Source organism: Sceloporus undulatus, chromosome 1 (assembly GCF_019175285.1).
Source record: "Sceloporus undulatus isolate JIND9_A2432 ecotype Alabama chromosome 1, SceUnd_v1.1, whole genome shotgun sequence".
NCBI classification, from domain to species: domain Eukaryota; kingdom Metazoa; phylum Chordata; class Lepidosauria; order Squamata; family Phrynosomatidae; genus Sceloporus; species Sceloporus undulatus.
In genome coordinates, this window is record NC_056522.1 from 337,896,571 (window position 1) to 337,915,081 (window position 18,511).

Consider the following 18,511-nt stretch of genomic DNA (forward strand, 5'->3'; position numbering starts at 1 on the left):
TACATGTATTAACCACTATTTTTGGTCAGTTTACTAAGTTCATAAAAACAATGAATGTTTTTAAATTTTAATTTTGTGAGGCTGCCTCTTCCCTCCCTCCCCAGTATTCTCGATAGCTGGATAAGGAAATATTTCATGGTGTTTTTCTCAGTATATGCTATGTATACTGCATGGTAGATACACAGCATTTGCGTTTTAGATTGAAGCACCCAGTGAGCGATCTCAACACACCAGAAAACTAGTACCTAGGAATATATCGGGAATGAATGATTCATGAAAGTATTAATATCTAAGAGTATTAGGATTAATGTTGCTTTCTTTCAATTAGATTTAATTTCTGTAACTGAGTCTTTTGTACCAGTTATAACCATTTGCCCATGCCTGAGATCAAAGTGACATTTATTCCCTCCCTAGTAACTTGGTGTTCTTTCCTTCCAGGTGAAAAATACCTGGAGTGAGATATCAAGTGTATATTCATACACATACTGATATGTAGATTTCTAAACTATCCATGTTTTGCACTCACGGAATTAGCTGCATACCATGTACTGCCAGAAGAGATAGCCTTGTGCACCTCCAGGCCAGTAAAACCAATGGATCTTCGGTTCGGTTATCGCTGAGATCTGGGAAGCCAGACATATCTATCACATCATTCATTAGTATGAAATGAGTGAGAAACTTATCATACTGCCGAGATATGAGATCAACAACAGCTCCTGAAACGCAAGTGATATAGCTGTCAAAGTGAATCCTCTCCAGTGGGATACTGGGCTTAAGAATCCTTAACATGTCATCACTCTTGATATCAAAAGCCATTATATAGACCCGAAGATTAGTGCTGTTGCGTGTCAGTGCCTTCCAATCCTCATCTTCTGGCATATTTTCCAAGGACTTGTGCATTACAGAAATATTGTGGACCAGAAGAGACAGTCGATACAAAGGCACATGGTTACTATCAGCCAAGATTCTTGCCATTTCTGCTGTAAAATCACAGAAATCCAAGGCGAGTGAACGAAGATTGACAAAGCGCTCCAATTCAACTGCAGTGATAAGAGTGGTATTACCAGGGATGTGGTTGTCCAGTAAACTCAGGTGTTCCATTGTGTTGGCAATAGGGTTTGAGAGAGATGACAATGATGTGGGTGTTACGATTTGTAGCATAAACCCACATGACAGCCATTTCAGTTGCCTGCTGTTACCCAATATTTCATCAAATAGCTGCTGTATTCTGCAAGAAGAAACACAAGGAAAAATCTTGTGTTACAATCCACTGTAAAAATATTTTATTCAGATCCTAGTTTAGGTAGATGAGCAAACAACTTAACACTACTATCACAAAGCAGACTGTCTATAAGTTCTACTCACTTAATACTTGTGAAACAAGAAATGTGTGGAACTACAGGCTAAATATCCCTAATTTCAAAATCTGAAATACTCCAAAATTGTCCACCTGGGTGGCTGAGATAGCGACACCTTTGCTTTCTGATGGTTCAGTGTACATAAACTATGTTCCATGCACAAAATTATTTAAAATACAGTGCGCCCACATCATACGCGGACACACTATATGTGGCTTTCAGCATATGATAAAAGCTGCGCGGGGCGCAAGGGGCAGTACATCCCATTTAAATTAATGGGGTGCGCGCCCATGGCACGAGTGCGCTGCCGCATGCACGAGCCCTGTTACTTTCAATGAGGCTTGAGCATATGCATTTTTTTTACGCAGGAGGGGGGTCCGGAACGGATCCCCCACATAAAAAAAGGGTGCACTGTATTGTGTATAAAATTATCTTGAGGATATGTGTATAAAGTGTGTATGAATTTTGTGTTTAGACTCAGATCCCATCTCTAAGATATCTCATTACAAATAAGCAAGTATTAAAAAATCCAAAACAATCTGAAATCCAAAACTCCTGGACCCAAGCATTTAGATAAGGAATACTCAACCTAAGTTAAATGTTTTGGGGTGGAAAATAAGTATGAATACCTGTAAAGCTCTTACAGAAGTACCACCCTTGGTTTTGAAGTACTATTACTTTCCTTAATGTTTTTTTTTTTAAATGAGTGGGATACAACATTCATTTTGTTCATGTGGAACCCCTTGCTCACTATCACATATTCGAAGTAGTTATTGATTACCACTACTCCTGAAGAGAATGGCACTGTGATTCAATAATGTTTGCTTCTACTTCATGTATCAGTACTTATTTAAACAATGAAATAAGTATTCCAAATGTGAGAAATTATTATCACAAAAAATCACCACAAATAGCATTTTCACAACACTGACATACCCCTTCATTGGTTCAGGTCGGAAGCTGAATTACATACTCACATATTTGAACAGTCCTATCTTACACTCTGGAATATAACTTAGTATGAGATGCACAAAATACGGATACTGAGAAGCTAGGCCTATTCACTCATGTTTTCTCTACAGATAAAGAGGATATAAAATAAAAGTTTTAAAAAAGGACATCCAGTCAATTTATTAAAGGCTGGACAAGCACTGCCATATGCAATGCAAACACTCTACTTGTGAACACAACTCTCACTTGGGTTGCATCCATACTGCAGAAATAATCTAGGTTGAAACCACTTCAACTGCCATGGCTCAATGCTATGGGATTGTAGGAATTGTAGTTTATGAGACATTTAGCAAACAACAAACTACAATCACTAGAATTCCATAGCATTGATCCATGACGCTTAAAGTGGTGTCAGCCTGTATTATTTCTTCAGTGCGGATGCAGTCTTGGTCTTGCGGAATCAAAGCAACAATCTTGAAGCATCTATTGAGAAGTAACTCTTCTCTGCTTTTTGCTTTTTAACCTATATAAAATAAGGTTTACAACTGAGAACACGTGGTATTTCTGCTGCAACAGGGGACTGGATTGGTCTTCGAGACTCTTTAATTTTTTAAATTTTTACCAAATGCCCTCTCCACAATGTATCTATTACCTATACTAATGTTCATTTCTATAGTGTCAACTTTCTGCAGAAAAAACTGTGACAATGAACACAGAAATCACAAACACCATTAAATTATCAGGGACATACAAAGGATTATATTTCTATAAACCTAGCAAACTATTTGCAAACTAGTTTCAATCAAGCAATGCAGAGATTCAAGTAAGAATGCTGTAAGAATATTTTTTCACAACTTACTGTTTAATCTTTTTGCCATCTGGGTCCACTTTGTTGAGGTATGTGTTCGATATACTTCCATGTTGTTGCAGAATACTTATATCACCAAAGAGACTTAATTTTTGGAGATTCCTGTTTGGGAGAAAAAGATTTGTGTAAGTCATTTGTGTACATAATGCATTTGAAAATATCATATATGCTATTACAATATCCACTGGCCAGTACATAAGATCTGGATTTATCAAGAAACCAGTTAGCCCTTCTAACCATCAGCAGACAAACTGCCAAGCGAAAGCTTTACAGAACAAATGTTTTAATCTGAACAGAACCCAGCATTTTAAAATAAGGTAATATAACTTGAGTTCTGCTAGTGACATAGACAGTTGAAGTTCAACTAACACTTATGTATCAATTCCTAAAGAGAAAAGTTATACAACAGAGCACTAAAGTTAGAATTGTCCAATCAATTCTAACTTCTCCATCACCATGAACAGATATGAGAGCTGGATAGTTAAGAAAGCTGGGTAGTTAAGAAAGCAAATAAGAAAAGGATCAACTCATTTGAGATGTGGTACTGGAGAAGAGAAATGAGGATCCTGTGGACAACCAGAAAGACAAATAAATGTGTCGTTGAACAGGTCAAGCCTGAACTCTCCCTGAAAGCCAAGATGATTAAACTGAGGATGTAGTACTTTGGCCACATCATGGGAAGACATGACTCATTAGAAAAGACAAAAAGTATTCTGCAACAACATGGAAGGAAAGGTAGAAGGTAGTAGAAATAGAGTAAGACCGCACACCAGATGGATAGGCTCAATTAAGGAGCTCATGGGCCTGAATTTAAAGATCACATAGCAGTGGAGGACAAGGGGTCTTGGAGATGTCTCATACACAGAGTCACCATGAATCAGGGTCCATTTGAGGGCAGTTAACAACAACACATTTTTATGGTCAGTGAATTAAATTCTGCTGTCCATGCTGAACCATGGGGCTCTGACCTTACCTCTACTGGTCTAGAGTAGCCATTCAGTGACAAGAGGAAAATCATTCATTCTTTCCAAGTTTTTACATCCCGCTCTTCTGCCACAGCGGCTTACAAATTATTAATTTGATAGTTCCCTGCCCTCAGCGTTACAATCTAGAAAGACATGACACAAGTAGGGGAATGGCAGTGGGGAAGGGGATCAAGTCCGGCAGTTCTCTCCCTCTGAGGCCTAGGCCATGGAAGATGGACTGGAGGGAGGGCCCTTCTTTCTCTGGGCTAGGTCTAGTGGAGCTGAGCCTGCCATTCTCTCCCTCTGAGGCCAGGATGATAGTAGATGAATTGGAGGGAGGGCAGGCAGATGCTGGCTGTGCTTCAGTGATTTGCAGGACTACAAAAGCATCCTCCTGGATGGCCCAGAACTCCTCTAGGGGTTTAAGAGCATGACATCATCTTCCTGTGGCTGGCTGCTGAAGTACAATCTGTCCACCTCCTGTCATTCACTTGCCACTGAATGGCTGTGGACCCCAGCCCCAGGAAAGGTAAGGCCATGGCTCAGGAAGGTGGGAGGGCCTGGTAGAGCTTTATGCTCTGCTACTTAAAAACAGGATCCTAGCAAAGGTGAATCATTTTCTGAACCCTCTATCACAACATGTCAATAGTATTATTTGTGGCTTTTGAGTACAACTAATACTGTGGTAAGAAAAAAGACATATGCCAGATAGTAATATAATTAAACATAATGCTGTCAAGTTAATGCTGAGTAGTTTCTGGAGGAGGTTGGCAAAATACACACCAAAACAGAATGGAAGTTGCTATGCTTGTGGCACAAGAAAGAGAGAGGAAAAATGGAAGACCTTGACCTTGAGCCTGGTGATGATGATGATGATGATGATAATAATAAAATTTATTTATATCCCGCCTCTGTATACAATGCAATCGGGGCGGCTCACAAGGTTAAAATATACAGTCCAAGGCCCCAACCCACCCACCCTTAAAATACAATTAAACAATGTGAAATTTAAAACATACTTTAAAAACAATTCAATAAACTGTGGTGAAGTCAGATATCAGCATTTGATTTTCCTTCTGATGGCCAGGGGACTATTCAGGAAAGGCCTGCTGAAAGAGATCCATCTTTAAAGCTTTTTTAAAGCTGTTTAGAGTGGTAATATGACGGATCTCGTCTGGCAGGCCATTCCACAGTCTGGGAGCAACAGCTGAGAAGGTCCTCTGAGAGGTCGCAGACAGTCTTGTTTTACAACACTGTAACAGATTTTTCCCTGAGGATCTAAGTGTGCGGGGAGGATTATATGGAAGGAGGCGGTCCTGAAGATAGGTTGCTTCTCTTGGCTTCTCCTGCTCTCAATGCAAAGATGGAATTGGACAAAAAAATTCTAGGCTGGCTTCTTTCTCACTCATTGTCACATTTTTATGTACCTTCAAGTAATTGTGGTATGCTTTTATTAAAGTTGTGACATTTTTGATAAATCCTGACAAATTGCAGGCCTCAGACATTAAGTACAATGACCTGGCTAATCATTACTTAGAAGCTCTTGAACAGGATTCTCCCTGATACAGATTAAATAACTTGCCAGACCTTTACAGATGACCCAGTAAGAGACAAATGACAACAGCAATTCCTTGGACTATTTTCAGTGAGGCTAATAAAGACAGTGTGGAAGGCCAGCAAACTATACATGAGGTACAGAAATGTCTTGGAGTAAAAGCTTTACCACAAGACAGCTTTAGACATATAAAGTTATACTAATGCTTTCTATCTCTGTGTAAATATTTCAACACATAGAAATTATTAAAGGTGGTTAAAATAAAATGGAACAACAATAGTCCTACAAGGTCTTCCCTGCAGTAAAGGAACAGGCATGAAAATGTCAAATACAGTTTTGTGTAATTACATGGTGCAAATTAAGCTACAAATCTTAACTCCACATATATGCAGAAGCGATCTCAGATACCACTGATTGACCATGATATCTTGTAGCCATGGTTGACAGCCCAATGGAAAAGTCAACTGCTATGAAAAAGGCAAATCCCATATTAGGTATCATTAGGAAAAGAATAAAAAGATAAAACTGTCAAAATCATAATGCCTTCACTCAAGGACAGTGTGTACAGTTCTGCTCAATGCATTTCAGAAAGGATAGTTAAGATGGAAAAGGTACAGAAAGGAGCGAAATGATCTGTGGACTAGAACAGCTCCTCACCAGGAAATAGTGCAAAATAAGCAGAGGTATATAAAATTATGCATACAGTGGGGAAAATACATAGTTTTCCTCAGTCTTTCATAATATTCAAACTCGGTGAACCTGAATGGTACAAGACTCATGAGAAAAAAAAGAAGGCATTTCTTTACATGCTTTTAAAGTTAGTATGAACCTTATTTGACCATGTTCTCATTCACTCATTGGTAGCAACTCCAGGATTATTCTAACTAATGAAAAGAAACACAAAGATTATGCACCTTGGCAAATACAGTGGGACCCCATTTTTAACCATGTGGTAGGCTGAAAATTGCCTCAAAATTTGACTTGGAACTCTAATTCCATTTACACTTCCAGGGATGTTTTGGCTGATGATTGGTATTTCAAGTAAGTTTTAGGTGTAGAGACAGCAGTCTTTTGATGCTCCAGGGGCATTTTATGGCCAATTTTCTCTCCAATTTAAAAATAAAATGGAGGTGGGGGTTGGGGAAGCAATAGTGGACCTCAACCCCCCTCCCTTCCCTACCCTAATGTATAAATTGCAGGTAATGTTATGTTCTGTGTATGGAAGTGCTGTGGGTGCACTGGATACGGTCAATATGCAACACACAGAGGTTGCCTTCCAAACATTTTCTAAGGGGTCAGCTTTCCTTTCTGATATACATGTTCCACTTAGAAAATCCAGGCCACCACAATGTGAATATTTTAATTAGAAGCAACAGCTAGCTTAGCACCCAAGAACATCAAGCACCATCACTATTTTTAGCTTTGCAGGATGGCATTTCTTGCCTTAGGTACTGTAGATGCTATAAGAACAGCACTGTCATTTGAAAGTTGCAGGCAGTTGTGTAATCTATAAATGATGTACAGCTTACAAACAAACTAGACTAAAAGACCCAGAAATGCCACCGCTTTATCACTCTCTTATAATGTCTAGCACAATTGTTGTTAACTGCTGTCAAATCAATTTCGACTTGTGGCAACCCTATGAATGAGAGACCTCCAAGTCAACCTGTCACCAACAGGCCTGCTCAGGTTCTGCAAACTCAGAGCAATTACTTGAATAACCAGAAGTTATCAATTTCACAATGTGCATACTTATTTATTAAAATATTTATATCCCACTCAAACAATAAAAGCAACGTGATCAGTTTAAACAATGATAATAAAATTATTTTAAAAGACTAAAAACAGTTTATACAATTTAAGAAAGTAAATTAAAACCAGTTAAAATACTTCAAAATAATACCTTCCACTCTTCTGTTAGCACATCAGACTCAGATTGTATGTGTGTGTGTTGGGAGATAGGCAGATTAGGAACTGTGGTACCTAGCACAATTTTATGTTTACCGTACTTGGAAAAAAGTTTCACAATGTTCAGTGGGACTTACTCTCAGAAAAGCATACACAGGATTGCAGCCACAGAGTTACAGTGTGCCATATATTATTCCCATTAAGTTCATACAATAGCTGTTTCTTCCCATTAAGTTCATACAATAGCTTCTTCTTCCTATCAGCAGGCAAGCTTTACTAGTTCCAAAGGTAGCACTAGTGGATGATCCTGAGGAATTGTGAATCTGTTAGTCTTATGATAATAACCTGAGAAGTAAAAACCCTAACAATACAGAAAGTAGCTATTAAGTAGAGTTCAAGAAACATCTGCAATTCAAAGGCAACAATTTCCAAAGCCATTGGCTCTAGAATTTATGAACAATAATTTCACTCTGCATTAGGCTTTTGAGCTTTAGAGCAATTTGCAGAATTGCTTGGAGAACTCTGTGTTCCATATTATGTCCTAGATCTTTCAAAAACTATTAATACTGCCCTGCCTTATTGTGTACATAAAATTCAAGTAAAGCCATTAAATCTCTGGTCAGCCACCAATTGTCAACAGGGGCCATATTTTGCTCATTGATTCACTCCTAAGATAGAGGAAGAGATCTTTTTCAACTGCCTCTCTTCCAGCACAATTAGAAACAGAAGATTTAGCAAAACCCTTCATCTGGGCAGCCCAGTTGCCCACTACAACTTCCTTGTGCTCTGACTTGTGAAGCACTTAGGTACACTATCAGCTGAGGACTCTGCCATTGCCTCAATTGCTGCTCATACTGCACTGTAGTAAGTGCCCTTTCCTTCAGCCTTTGGTTGCAAGAAAGAGATGACAACACCATGAATAGGTTGCAAAAGCATGGGAATTTACATGGAAGGTCCTTGTGATTCCAGGCAAGGATCAAAATAGGGAAGAAGCCAGATTTGAGCCCTAGGCCTCCATGTGCCTACCTCTATATCAGATTAACCAAGCAATAATGTACCCATTAATATAACCTACTATTAATGTAGCCATTTGTGTGGTCTCTCCCAACCTCATTTACTGGCCCAGTGATAGAGGTATGTCTCTGTAATTACCATATAAACTCATGTATAAGACTAGAAATTTTAGTCTAATTGACTCCAAAAATCTGAGTTGACTTTTTCACAGGTCAATGTAAGTATTGTATTTTAACTCTCATTTTAAAAAGGAATCATCCCCTGGTGAAAGGCAAGAGCATAATCTTTCCTGGAAGCACTGGCCTGCCCCCTCCTCTACTCTGTCTTCCAGCCAGCCTTTAGAATGAGCACAAAATGTTATGCCTGCTGGAATTTTGTAAGTTCTTTGGCATTGTTTTCCTTTGCTTCATCCTTTGTTACAAGCCCTAGGTTTTAATCTCGACTTATCCATGGGTCATATCAAAATCTGTAATTTTGGCCCCAAACCCTACCCTTGACTTATACTTATAGCTCCTTTCTTCCTTCCCTTCTGTAAGAAAAAAGAGACATGCTGCCCTGTTAGTCCACTGGTGTGGGAGGGTACTCTAGGACTCCCTCTGCCTTAGGGGGCCTCCATGGCTGAAGATATTTTTCAGAAGCACCATAACAGAAACATTGGAATTGGTGGATATGGAGTTTAAATGCAGTCCCCCACATCTCAAGATGCCAAGACCTACAAGCTTAATTAAATTTTATTCTAATCAAATCCAACAGAATTTGCTGGATTAACTTTATTGCTATTAGTATACATGCTGTTGTTCTGTGCCTTCAGGTCATTTCTGATTTATGGAGACCCCAGGCAAACCTATCATGGGATTTTCTTGGCAAGATTTGTTCAGAGGTCTGCCATTACCTTCTCTTGAAGCTGAGAGCATGAGACTTGCCCAAGGTCTCATGCTCTCAGCTCTCAGTGGTTTCCATGGGTGAGCAGAGATTTGAACCCTGATCTCCAAAATCACAGTCTAATACTTAAATCACTATGCCATTGTGACAGTCACTGGGCAGACTTGGATTCCTGACAGCCAAACAAAGTTCAGGCAGACTGTGAGGGTGGGGCTGCAGGGGAAGGAAAGAATATAAAAGCAGGAGTGAGTAACTTTGAGTTAGGTTCAGGGGAGGTCTGAGTTGAGTGAGAGTCCTTGAGGAATAGGTCTTGAGAGATGGTAACATACAGAATCTGACTGGGCCTTAGAAGAAGTCAGAGACGTACTCTGACAAGCCAGCAGACAGTGATTCCCAAACTCTTGCCTTCCAGACTCTTAAGAGCATTGGCCAAGGCTTCTGGGAGCTGAAGTCTAAAACACCTGGAGGACCAGAGTCTGGGAATTGCTGCAGTAGAGAAACTAGGGAGAGAGAGACAAAGGGTCTCAGTACGGTCAGCTAAGGATTCTGAATAGATGAGGAAGATTACTTGAGTCAGTAAAGAGGAATCTGTGAAAAGCCTCCAACTGTTATCTTAAAGTAACTACACTAAATGGAACAATTTGACCTAAGCTACGTTATTCAATAATGTTACTGTTTATTTGTTTTAACGGAAGTCTCTGTTTGAGTGAATTTTAGACATTATAAGCAATGACAAACACTCCGCCTAATATACTGAATTAATAAGAGTAAGATGCTTGGGACCCTAGCCCTTATATATTTAGAGTGTGTATAAAGGGTAGGAACAGGGCAGTGTGAAGGACCAGGGGCCTTCTGTAAGCAAGAGGTAACGGAAACCTCGAGGCATAAAAGGATGGTCCCACCACAGCCATACATATGAACATTAGTACACATACATCGTTGTTATTAATTTCAATCTGACTTTTGTATCTGGAAGAACCAGACATAACAATAAACAAAACCCAAACAGCTTTGCCCATGTGACTTCCATTCCGAACTAGGAGATGCAACCACCAACTACATTTTTGTGTGCTCCACAGTTTATGCAATATAGTTTCTGATTTCCATAATAAGCTACGCAAAGAGAAATCCAGTCTAGGAAGAATTAGGAAGAAAGCATGGACAAGAGAATATATAATTAAGCAACCTTGAAATATTGCAACAATAACAGATATCATCTTGACAAAACTTTCCAGAAAGGCATGATGGTAAGATATGTAAAACCTTTTACTACTGAGACAAAAAAAATCAATATGAGAGATACGTATGTGTGCAATATTGACTAAAAATATTAATAATAAGGTTACAGTTTTTTCATGTTCTTTGATGGTAATCTGTCAAATTTCACTAACTTAATTAGGGATGTGGATTGTCATCTGTTCCTCACATTTCTTTTCCTCAAAGAACAGGATGATTATTGATTTTCAACCAAGTTTTCCATGCCTATACATTACAATAAAAATACATTTTAGCAACTTATTACTAAACATTTAGTGAATTTGGTAATACTTCAGCTCATCCACTCCACTGTTCCTGTTCCTCCTCCATCCTACTCCACAATCCCAGAATACAAAAAAGCAACCAAGTTGGGCATAACAGCATCTGGGAGACACTGTTGCCCCAACTACCCAGCATCAACTTGTTTCAGGCCTGTACTCTGAGCTACATATAGAAGTCAGAAGCATATTTTACTACCAATATTTCTAGGAAACCTGGGGGCTCTTTTGCTCTATAGCAGGACTCTGGAATGTGGGGCCCTCCAGATAAAATTCCCGTCTGACTTGGCCAATTCCCTTTATCTAACCAATAGAGAAAGATGACAGAAATTGCAATCCACAAACATCTGGAGGGCCACACTTTCCCTAACCCTGCTCTATAGTTCTTCCAGCTAACTAGCATACATCAATTTTTCCAATGATAAGGACTTATTCTGTTCTCAGTTCCATATTTTAAGGTTTCACTCAAAAACAAAAACACAGAACATCCATCTATATACCAAGACTTGTGGCGGAGCAAGAGAGTCGTTCAGTCAAAAGCTTACTAAACAGAAGACTGAGGATACATGAACTCGCAAAAATGGATAAACTGACAATATCGATTAAAGACAAATATTTGATAAACATTAAAGATTGGGATACATTTATTGTTGTTTTGAGAAAAAGATGGGGGAAGGTATCTGTTTTAGGCTTCATGAGATAATAAATAATATGTCTATAGCAGCGGTAGGACTATTTTATCATAATCAGGAAATCTGCTGTTGTGTGCTTTCACATTGTTTCCGACACGGTAACCCTAGGGAAAACCTAGAATGGGGTTTTCTTGGCAAGATGTGTCCACAGGAAGCCTGTCATTGCCTTTTCCTGAGGCTGAGAGCATGAGACTTGCTTAAAGTCACCCAGTGGGTTTCATGGCTGAGCCGGGGAATCCAACTCTGATCTGCAGTTGCAATCCAACAAACCTCTATGCCACACTATCAGTATTCCATTCAGGGAAGGAGGTCACTATAGTGGGTAGCTGGTTTAGTTTTTGTCTTTTTGTCGTTGTTGTTGTTTGGATGTTATGTGTTGTTTTTATATATCTAAATTTGGTGTTGAATAAAAAAAATATATTTTAAGAAATGCTTACCAAACAGAATAGCACCACCTTCCCATGCACTGTTTGCACAATCAACTGCATAACTTCCAGCCAGCGACAGATCATGCTATGCTTTTTGATGTGCTCACTATCTGTAGAGTTACATCAAATTAAGTCATGATACCACTGTGCTATGTGGGTGGGGCAACAACCAATAAGGCTTTCATGTTGCAAACCACAAACACAGTGGTTTTTCCAAAAGCAGTTAAAGTTTATAATTATAAAGATACAGCCATCAAACAGAATAATTTGTAAGTTATGTCTGTCTCTTCTGAAACCTGGCAATTGCTACTGTATCTTCTCAAGAGCACTACAATCTGCAATCACTAAATAAGGTCAATTCTTTTAAGCAGAACAAATGAAACCCCACCTTATGCCAATTCTATTCTGAATTCAAAGCTTTTGGGCAATTCCATTTCAAAGCATAGGAATCTATTTCCTTACATTCCAACCTTTTTAAAAGAATACTTTAATCTCCATTTTTATTTTTCTTCTCAAACCTGTGGTTGAAGAATGTTTGCAAGCTCTTTCAAAGAACCAGTTCTTGCAATAAGACATGCCAGTTTACAAGCTGTTTCAAAGAACCAGTTCTTGCAATAAAACATGTTGCTTAACTTGAAATCATTCTGTAAGAAAGATAAAACTACCAGGGCTCTCATCTAATACTGCCATGATAATAACATTTTCCATGTTCTTAAAATCCAATAAAACCTATCCACAAGGTACTGTTGCCAAGTTTTTGCAATTAATATACTTCCATCAGGCTCTTTTTCATTTAAAAAATTCAGTGACAGAAATAAACATTTTGTTTTTCAGTGGCTGACAGATCCTAATATGTCCTAGCTTTCTCAGTTTCTGTAGGCAAATGCTCTAATTGGCTAAAATCACTACATAGATTTCTCTTGTACCTGTCAATCCCAGATATACTTTGTCCAGGAACTAAATGTGACAAACACAGACAACCAGCAAGCAGTTGCAGATGGAGAAAGAGAAAGTGAAGCAACAAGTACAACTAATTTAACATCTTTATTTCATAACATGGAATGTTTGAAATTAAGATGTTCAAGAAAATAAGACAGAGTTGCTATCCACATAAAAACTAAAACAGTACATTTTCTACTGTAAATAACTTAATTGGCAAATATATTCCATCCATTAACTTGCCAAATACGGTTAAGGAAAATAGAACACAGAAACAGATGAACTTTTAAGGACTCTAAAGATATAGAATTCAAAGATATAGTCATGTTAGTCTGTAGAATCAGTATGTAGAGAGATCCTGTAGCACGGTTGAGACTAACTGAAAGAAAAAAGTTGGCAGCATGAGCTTTCCTAGACTTAGGTTTACTTCCTCAGATGCATCTAAGGAAGTAGACTTAAGTCTAGGAAAGCTCATGCTACCAACTCCTTTCTTTCAGTTAGTTTCAGAGGTGCTCTAAACATATAGTTCATCCATCCTTTTTTGGTTTTAAAAAATCCGATCTCAAACATATTGAATGAAAGAAATTCAATTCGTTTGATTTTCACATGTACAGGTACAAAAGCCTACAATTGTGCACACACACCCTTAGAATCATATAATTATTTCCTGGTTTCTGACCCAACCTAAGGAGGTAATTAAGAGGATTGCATGGAGAAAAGGCTGTCCTCTAGGCCCAAATGATGGTTTAGCTTTTTGTGTGAAACTCTTCACTATTTCAGTACAATTTATTTCTCAGCAGGGCTATTATTGAAGATGAACAAGATGTAAAAGCAAGTTATCCTGAGTAGACTGGAGTGGACCCATGATGTTCATCTCTATCCACTTCCTGGAGCTGCAGCATAGTTTTTATTCCACTGTCTACGAATGGACTGAAAGCACCTGATGCAGGTGAAGCTAAGGAAGTTTGGTCTTATAAATTGCTCAGAAGAGGGACTACCCTGAAACTGTATGCAAATTGCTCTTTGGAATAACAGTTGGATATACATGAAATGGAATAAATGAATTTCTTGGTCATAACACCTTTCTTACAAAACAAATCCTACATATTTTAACTGAGAAGTAGTACAATGCTCCCTGGTACTTTCCTACTTCCAGGAAAATATTATAGGATTTCACCACCACCACCACCACCAAATTGCTGTTACAAAAAAAGCTGGCTCAAGCATTATTTATCATTATTACACTATACAATCTAATGAATTATGGACAGCAAAACCAAGCTATTACTTATTTAGGAAATAAAACTTTGCTCCATTCTCTAAGAAAGGAATCAAGCACAGGCCCATGATTTAGTCATGCATTCTTTGAACACTTGTCAAACGGAAAACACAGCCTTCTGCCTCTCTGATCCATGAATGTCCCATTCTGACAATAAATAAATCATGTACATAGATTTAGCAATAGATGAGAAAAACCTACACCATGCATCTCATGGAATACAATGGACAACTAGCTTTTGTTCACACCTTAGTGCAGAAAATGTCCATACAGGACCGTGCTTTTGTTTTACTTCACAGCATAGGCACACATTATAGATAGTAGTATTTGACAGATTCTTCCTTACAGTAAGGAATTACTGTTTCAGAATGAGGAAATTTCAAGCTGAGATTCAGAAATGGCTAACCCTTTTCCCATTTACTATTTTTCTTTCTGAAATTGCCTCCTGGGAGCCTTTCCTTCCAGTTATATGGTGCTAGAGAATTATATGTATGAGAGTCAAGACATCGCTGGAACACTGTAGGAGGCAAATAAACTTGGAAAGGAGAATGTGGAGCATGGAAAGGGTAAAGCAGAGAAAGGGTTTAAACATTCTTTTGCTTCTCCATTTAAAACTGACACCTTGTGCAGGTGCATTTCCTTACAAAATACAGTCATCATTGCTTCATAAATAAAGGATAATAATAATAATAATAATAATAATAATAATAATAATAATAATAATGGCCTTGGTATGAGCATTTGTGTGTAATGTGTATCTTGTTCTTCAAGTTATAGGTTAGTTACCTACTTAAGTGTTGTTCTTCTTCAGTGTGTTTGACCACACCTTCAGTAGTGCTGTCTACATAAATACTATGACAAAACAGGATTGCCTCTGAAATATGAAAGACCTGCAGCAGAATTGCTGGTGTGAACTTTACAAAATAATTATGTTAGCTACAGTAAAAGTAAGGCTAAATAAACGTAAGAGACAACTTTTATACAACCATGGCCTAATGTGGTTAACAGACCATAACCATCACCCAGGACCAGGCATAAGGTGCATGCTGATCTTGTAATATCAGTGTTTGCAATCCCCAGGTATTAAAGAATTGAAGGGCTAAGTGCTACGCTCCATTAATTGCTCCCCCTTTACATATACAGACAATGACATTATAGACAACAAAGAAATGGAGGCACTGTCACCTCTGCCAACAGATTTAATTTATCTGATTGAGGACACTGCTGAAATTCAACTTCCCCATAGCTTTGGCAGGGTACTAGCGTAAGAGGAGACTACCTATTATTGTGCCACAGCTTAGCTGCAGAGCTAGCTATTTCTTCCCTGTCAAATACCTTAAGTGACATTTGTTTTCTGTTGCCTTTCATTTTTCTTTTCTTGACTCATCGTTTTTTTCCTTCAGTATCTCACTCCATCTTTGAAATACGATTTCCTCCCTCCCCACAGGTGTTTCTTCATCAGTAAAGGGAAACATAAGCAAAAATGTGAAGCAACAAAAAGACGCCAACAGTAGGTCACGTTGCAAGTTCATAAATACAGTAAGATGTTATTTTTTGATGTATACCTCACACACCAGTTCCAGTATAGAAGTATCTACATGACCTCACATGACAGCACTGGGACCTGGGACACTGATATTTAAGCCTGGAAATTCTGGTTCAGCTCCAGCACTAGATTAAAATACCACCTCATCACCACCACCTTTTTGCTGGGGTAGATACTTATTTGTATTTGTGTTATCTGTACAATACCATGAAGATTTATCAATTAATGTTATTTCAGGAGTAATATACTTGGTGTTATGTAAGTAGGGTAACACAAGTTATACTGGAAATATTAGAATCTTAATTAGGATAGTCTTTCTATCTTATGTGTGTATTGTTGTGTGTTTTGTAATGTGTGATGTGCAATGTTACTATGTGTGATTTGTAACTTTTGTTGTTCTTGAATAAAATAAAACACCACCTCATCATGTACGTGGGGTTACTGCCATGATATTGTCATGGTTTTTGACCTGTGATTTACACAGAGCACAGTTAACAGGATTTTCTTATCCTTGACACTGGAAATTACTTAAATAAGACAAAGTATGAACTATATCACTGTGCAAAGCTGGCTCTAGGATAGAGAAGAGCACATTATGGGGAGAAATGTAGCATCCCTGACTGAAAAAAGGACATTGCAATCTGCAGTGAAGCAGCGAAGGAAACAAAATGATATGTATAATGACCTGGAACAATACCAATCAAATTATGTTTCTTCATTATGTGACCTTGACATAGTGGAAATCTGGGAAAGCTTGATGGTGATTGTTGTGTTAAAGGTTTACAAATGCAACATATGTATTCCATTATGACCTCTTTCTCACATGGCAACCTACACCAATTTCAATGAACTGAAATAAAGGTCACACACTTTGTTTGGCATCAGCCTTTTTTTTAAAAAAGGGGACTCCTTAATTAACGTACCCACATACCTATAAGCAAACCTAGCAAGAAATTTAAAAAATGCCCCTAGTTTGTGATTTCAGGATAGTGTACTAGGATCAGATGCAGGTTAAACACCATAAAACTTGGCACAGATTAAACATCATAAAACTCAAATCTCAAGTTCTGAAGGATTTTTTTTACTAAAACAAAACACCTTGTGGAATCATAAATGCTAACTAAAGAATTAAGGCTTAAGCCAGGCTTACACAATCTATCCCTCTATGGTTTGGATGACAGCTCCTATCAGCATCAGCCAAGGTCAGAGATGATGGGACGTGTAGTTCAAACATGGGGGGTGAGGGTCACCAGCTTGGGGAAGGCTTGCATCAGCTCTTGTGGACTACAGTTCATTAAATACTAGTCTTTTTGTCTGACAAAATGTGTATTAGGGTTATCATATAAACACTTTACTGTAGACATGTGTAAAGCATCAACCAGTCATCAGCTTGTAGTCTAGTATTCAACAAGCATCTAAAATGGTATTAGTTGTAACATCTGAAAACCACAGTATAATAACATCCAGAATCCACAAAACAGGGATACATTTATCAGACTAACCAAAGTGAGCAATGTCCATGCTGCCAAGCTTTTGAAGCTCCACTGGATTCTTCATCAGGTGAAGGTGTCAAAGGAAAAAATGATGATGCTAGTCATAGGTCTGGATTTTGTCTAATTGTGCATTTTGGTTGCCCCAATAAATGTATCCCTGTTTTCTGGATTTTGGGTGTTATTGTACTTTATTATATGGCCAACACGGCTACCCTTGGATATGTTATCTGAAAAGCATGTTATGAATCAAAACAGGTAAATGTACTTTTACTGTGTAGAAAGACATCCTCCCCTATAATGCCTCCCATTCAGAAAAAGCATCTCAATGAAGTGCTTGAAATGAGGAAGGAAAAGCAACCCTAATCTCAGCAGAGATATTTTCGACTGCTGCTGATGACGTGTGTACGTGTGTTCCTTTGTGTTATGCTTCCCCCAGAGCAGCCACCGGTACATCTCTTCCCGCCCGTCCGCAGCAACCTCCCAGACTCATGCGCTTTTCACTGCCGCGTGACAGGCAGGGATTCAACAGGTGGATCCCCCTCCCTTCCCCACCTATACAGAACTCCACAAGCATAACTCTTCTTCCAGACATACAAACGCATTGCGAGGAACAAGGAGAGACATTGGAAGATGATGAGGCAGAAGAGCAATTGGAGGGTTTATTCTCTGATGCTCCTTAACCTTGAAGAGCGGGATGCTGCCACTGTCTCCTCCTCCCTCAAACAAACAAGGACTTTGCAATAAAAGAGAAGAGAAAGGAAGGCTGGTAGATAATGAGGCAGGGGAGCAATTACAGGGTTTACTCTTTGATGCTTCCTAACCTTGGGGGGGGGGGTGGCTGATGGGACTGCCTCCTCCTCCCTCACCTTCTCATACTTTCAGGCATACAAACAAAAGAGAGCCCAGAAGCTTTGAAAGAAAAGAGAAGGAGAGGAGTTGGAAGAGGAGAAGGTAGGGGAGCAATTAGAGGGTTTAATCTCTGATACTTTCTAAACTGGAGGGGATGATGGGACTGCCTCCAACTCCTCCTCCTCCATCACCTTCATGTATTTTTAGGCATAAAAGCAGTTAAAAGAAAGCCCAGGAACATTACAAAGA

The 18,511-nt window shown here is 38.7% G+C and overlaps 2 protein-coding genes across 4 annotated transcripts in view; one reads left to right on the top strand and one right to left on the bottom strand.

Annotated features, from left to right (window-relative positions):
- The window catches only part of MIA2 (MIA SH3 domain ER export factor 2), a 95,914-nt gene extending 80,883 nt beyond the window's left edge, over positions 1–15,031 (top strand). The window contains exon 27 of one of the 2 annotated variants that reach the window (XM_042438271.1): positions 13,893–15,031. The gene's annotated coding sequence lies outside the window, so the exon portion shown is untranslated. The remainder of the gene's footprint in view (positions 1–13,892) is intronic. The other variant, XM_042438261.1, reaches the window with a different exon arrangement.
- Positions 1–16,314, bottom strand: part of FBXO33 (F-box protein 33) — a 38,528-nt gene extending 22,214 nt beyond the window's left edge. The window contains exons 1-3 of one of the 2 annotated variants that reach the window (XM_042438364.1): positions 15,710–16,314; positions 3,169–3,279; positions 543–1,228 (exon numbers count right to left, since the gene is read on the bottom strand). In XM_042438364.1, the coding sequence (XP_042294298.1) occupies positions 543–1,161 (619 nt within the window). In that variant the 5' untranslated portion in view covers positions 1,162–1,228; positions 3,169–3,279; positions 15,710–16,314. The remainder of the gene's footprint in view (positions 1–542; positions 1,229–3,168; positions 3,280–15,709) is intronic. The other variant, XM_042438373.1, reaches the window with a different exon arrangement.
- Positions 16,315–18,511: the final 2,197 nt, after the last annotated feature.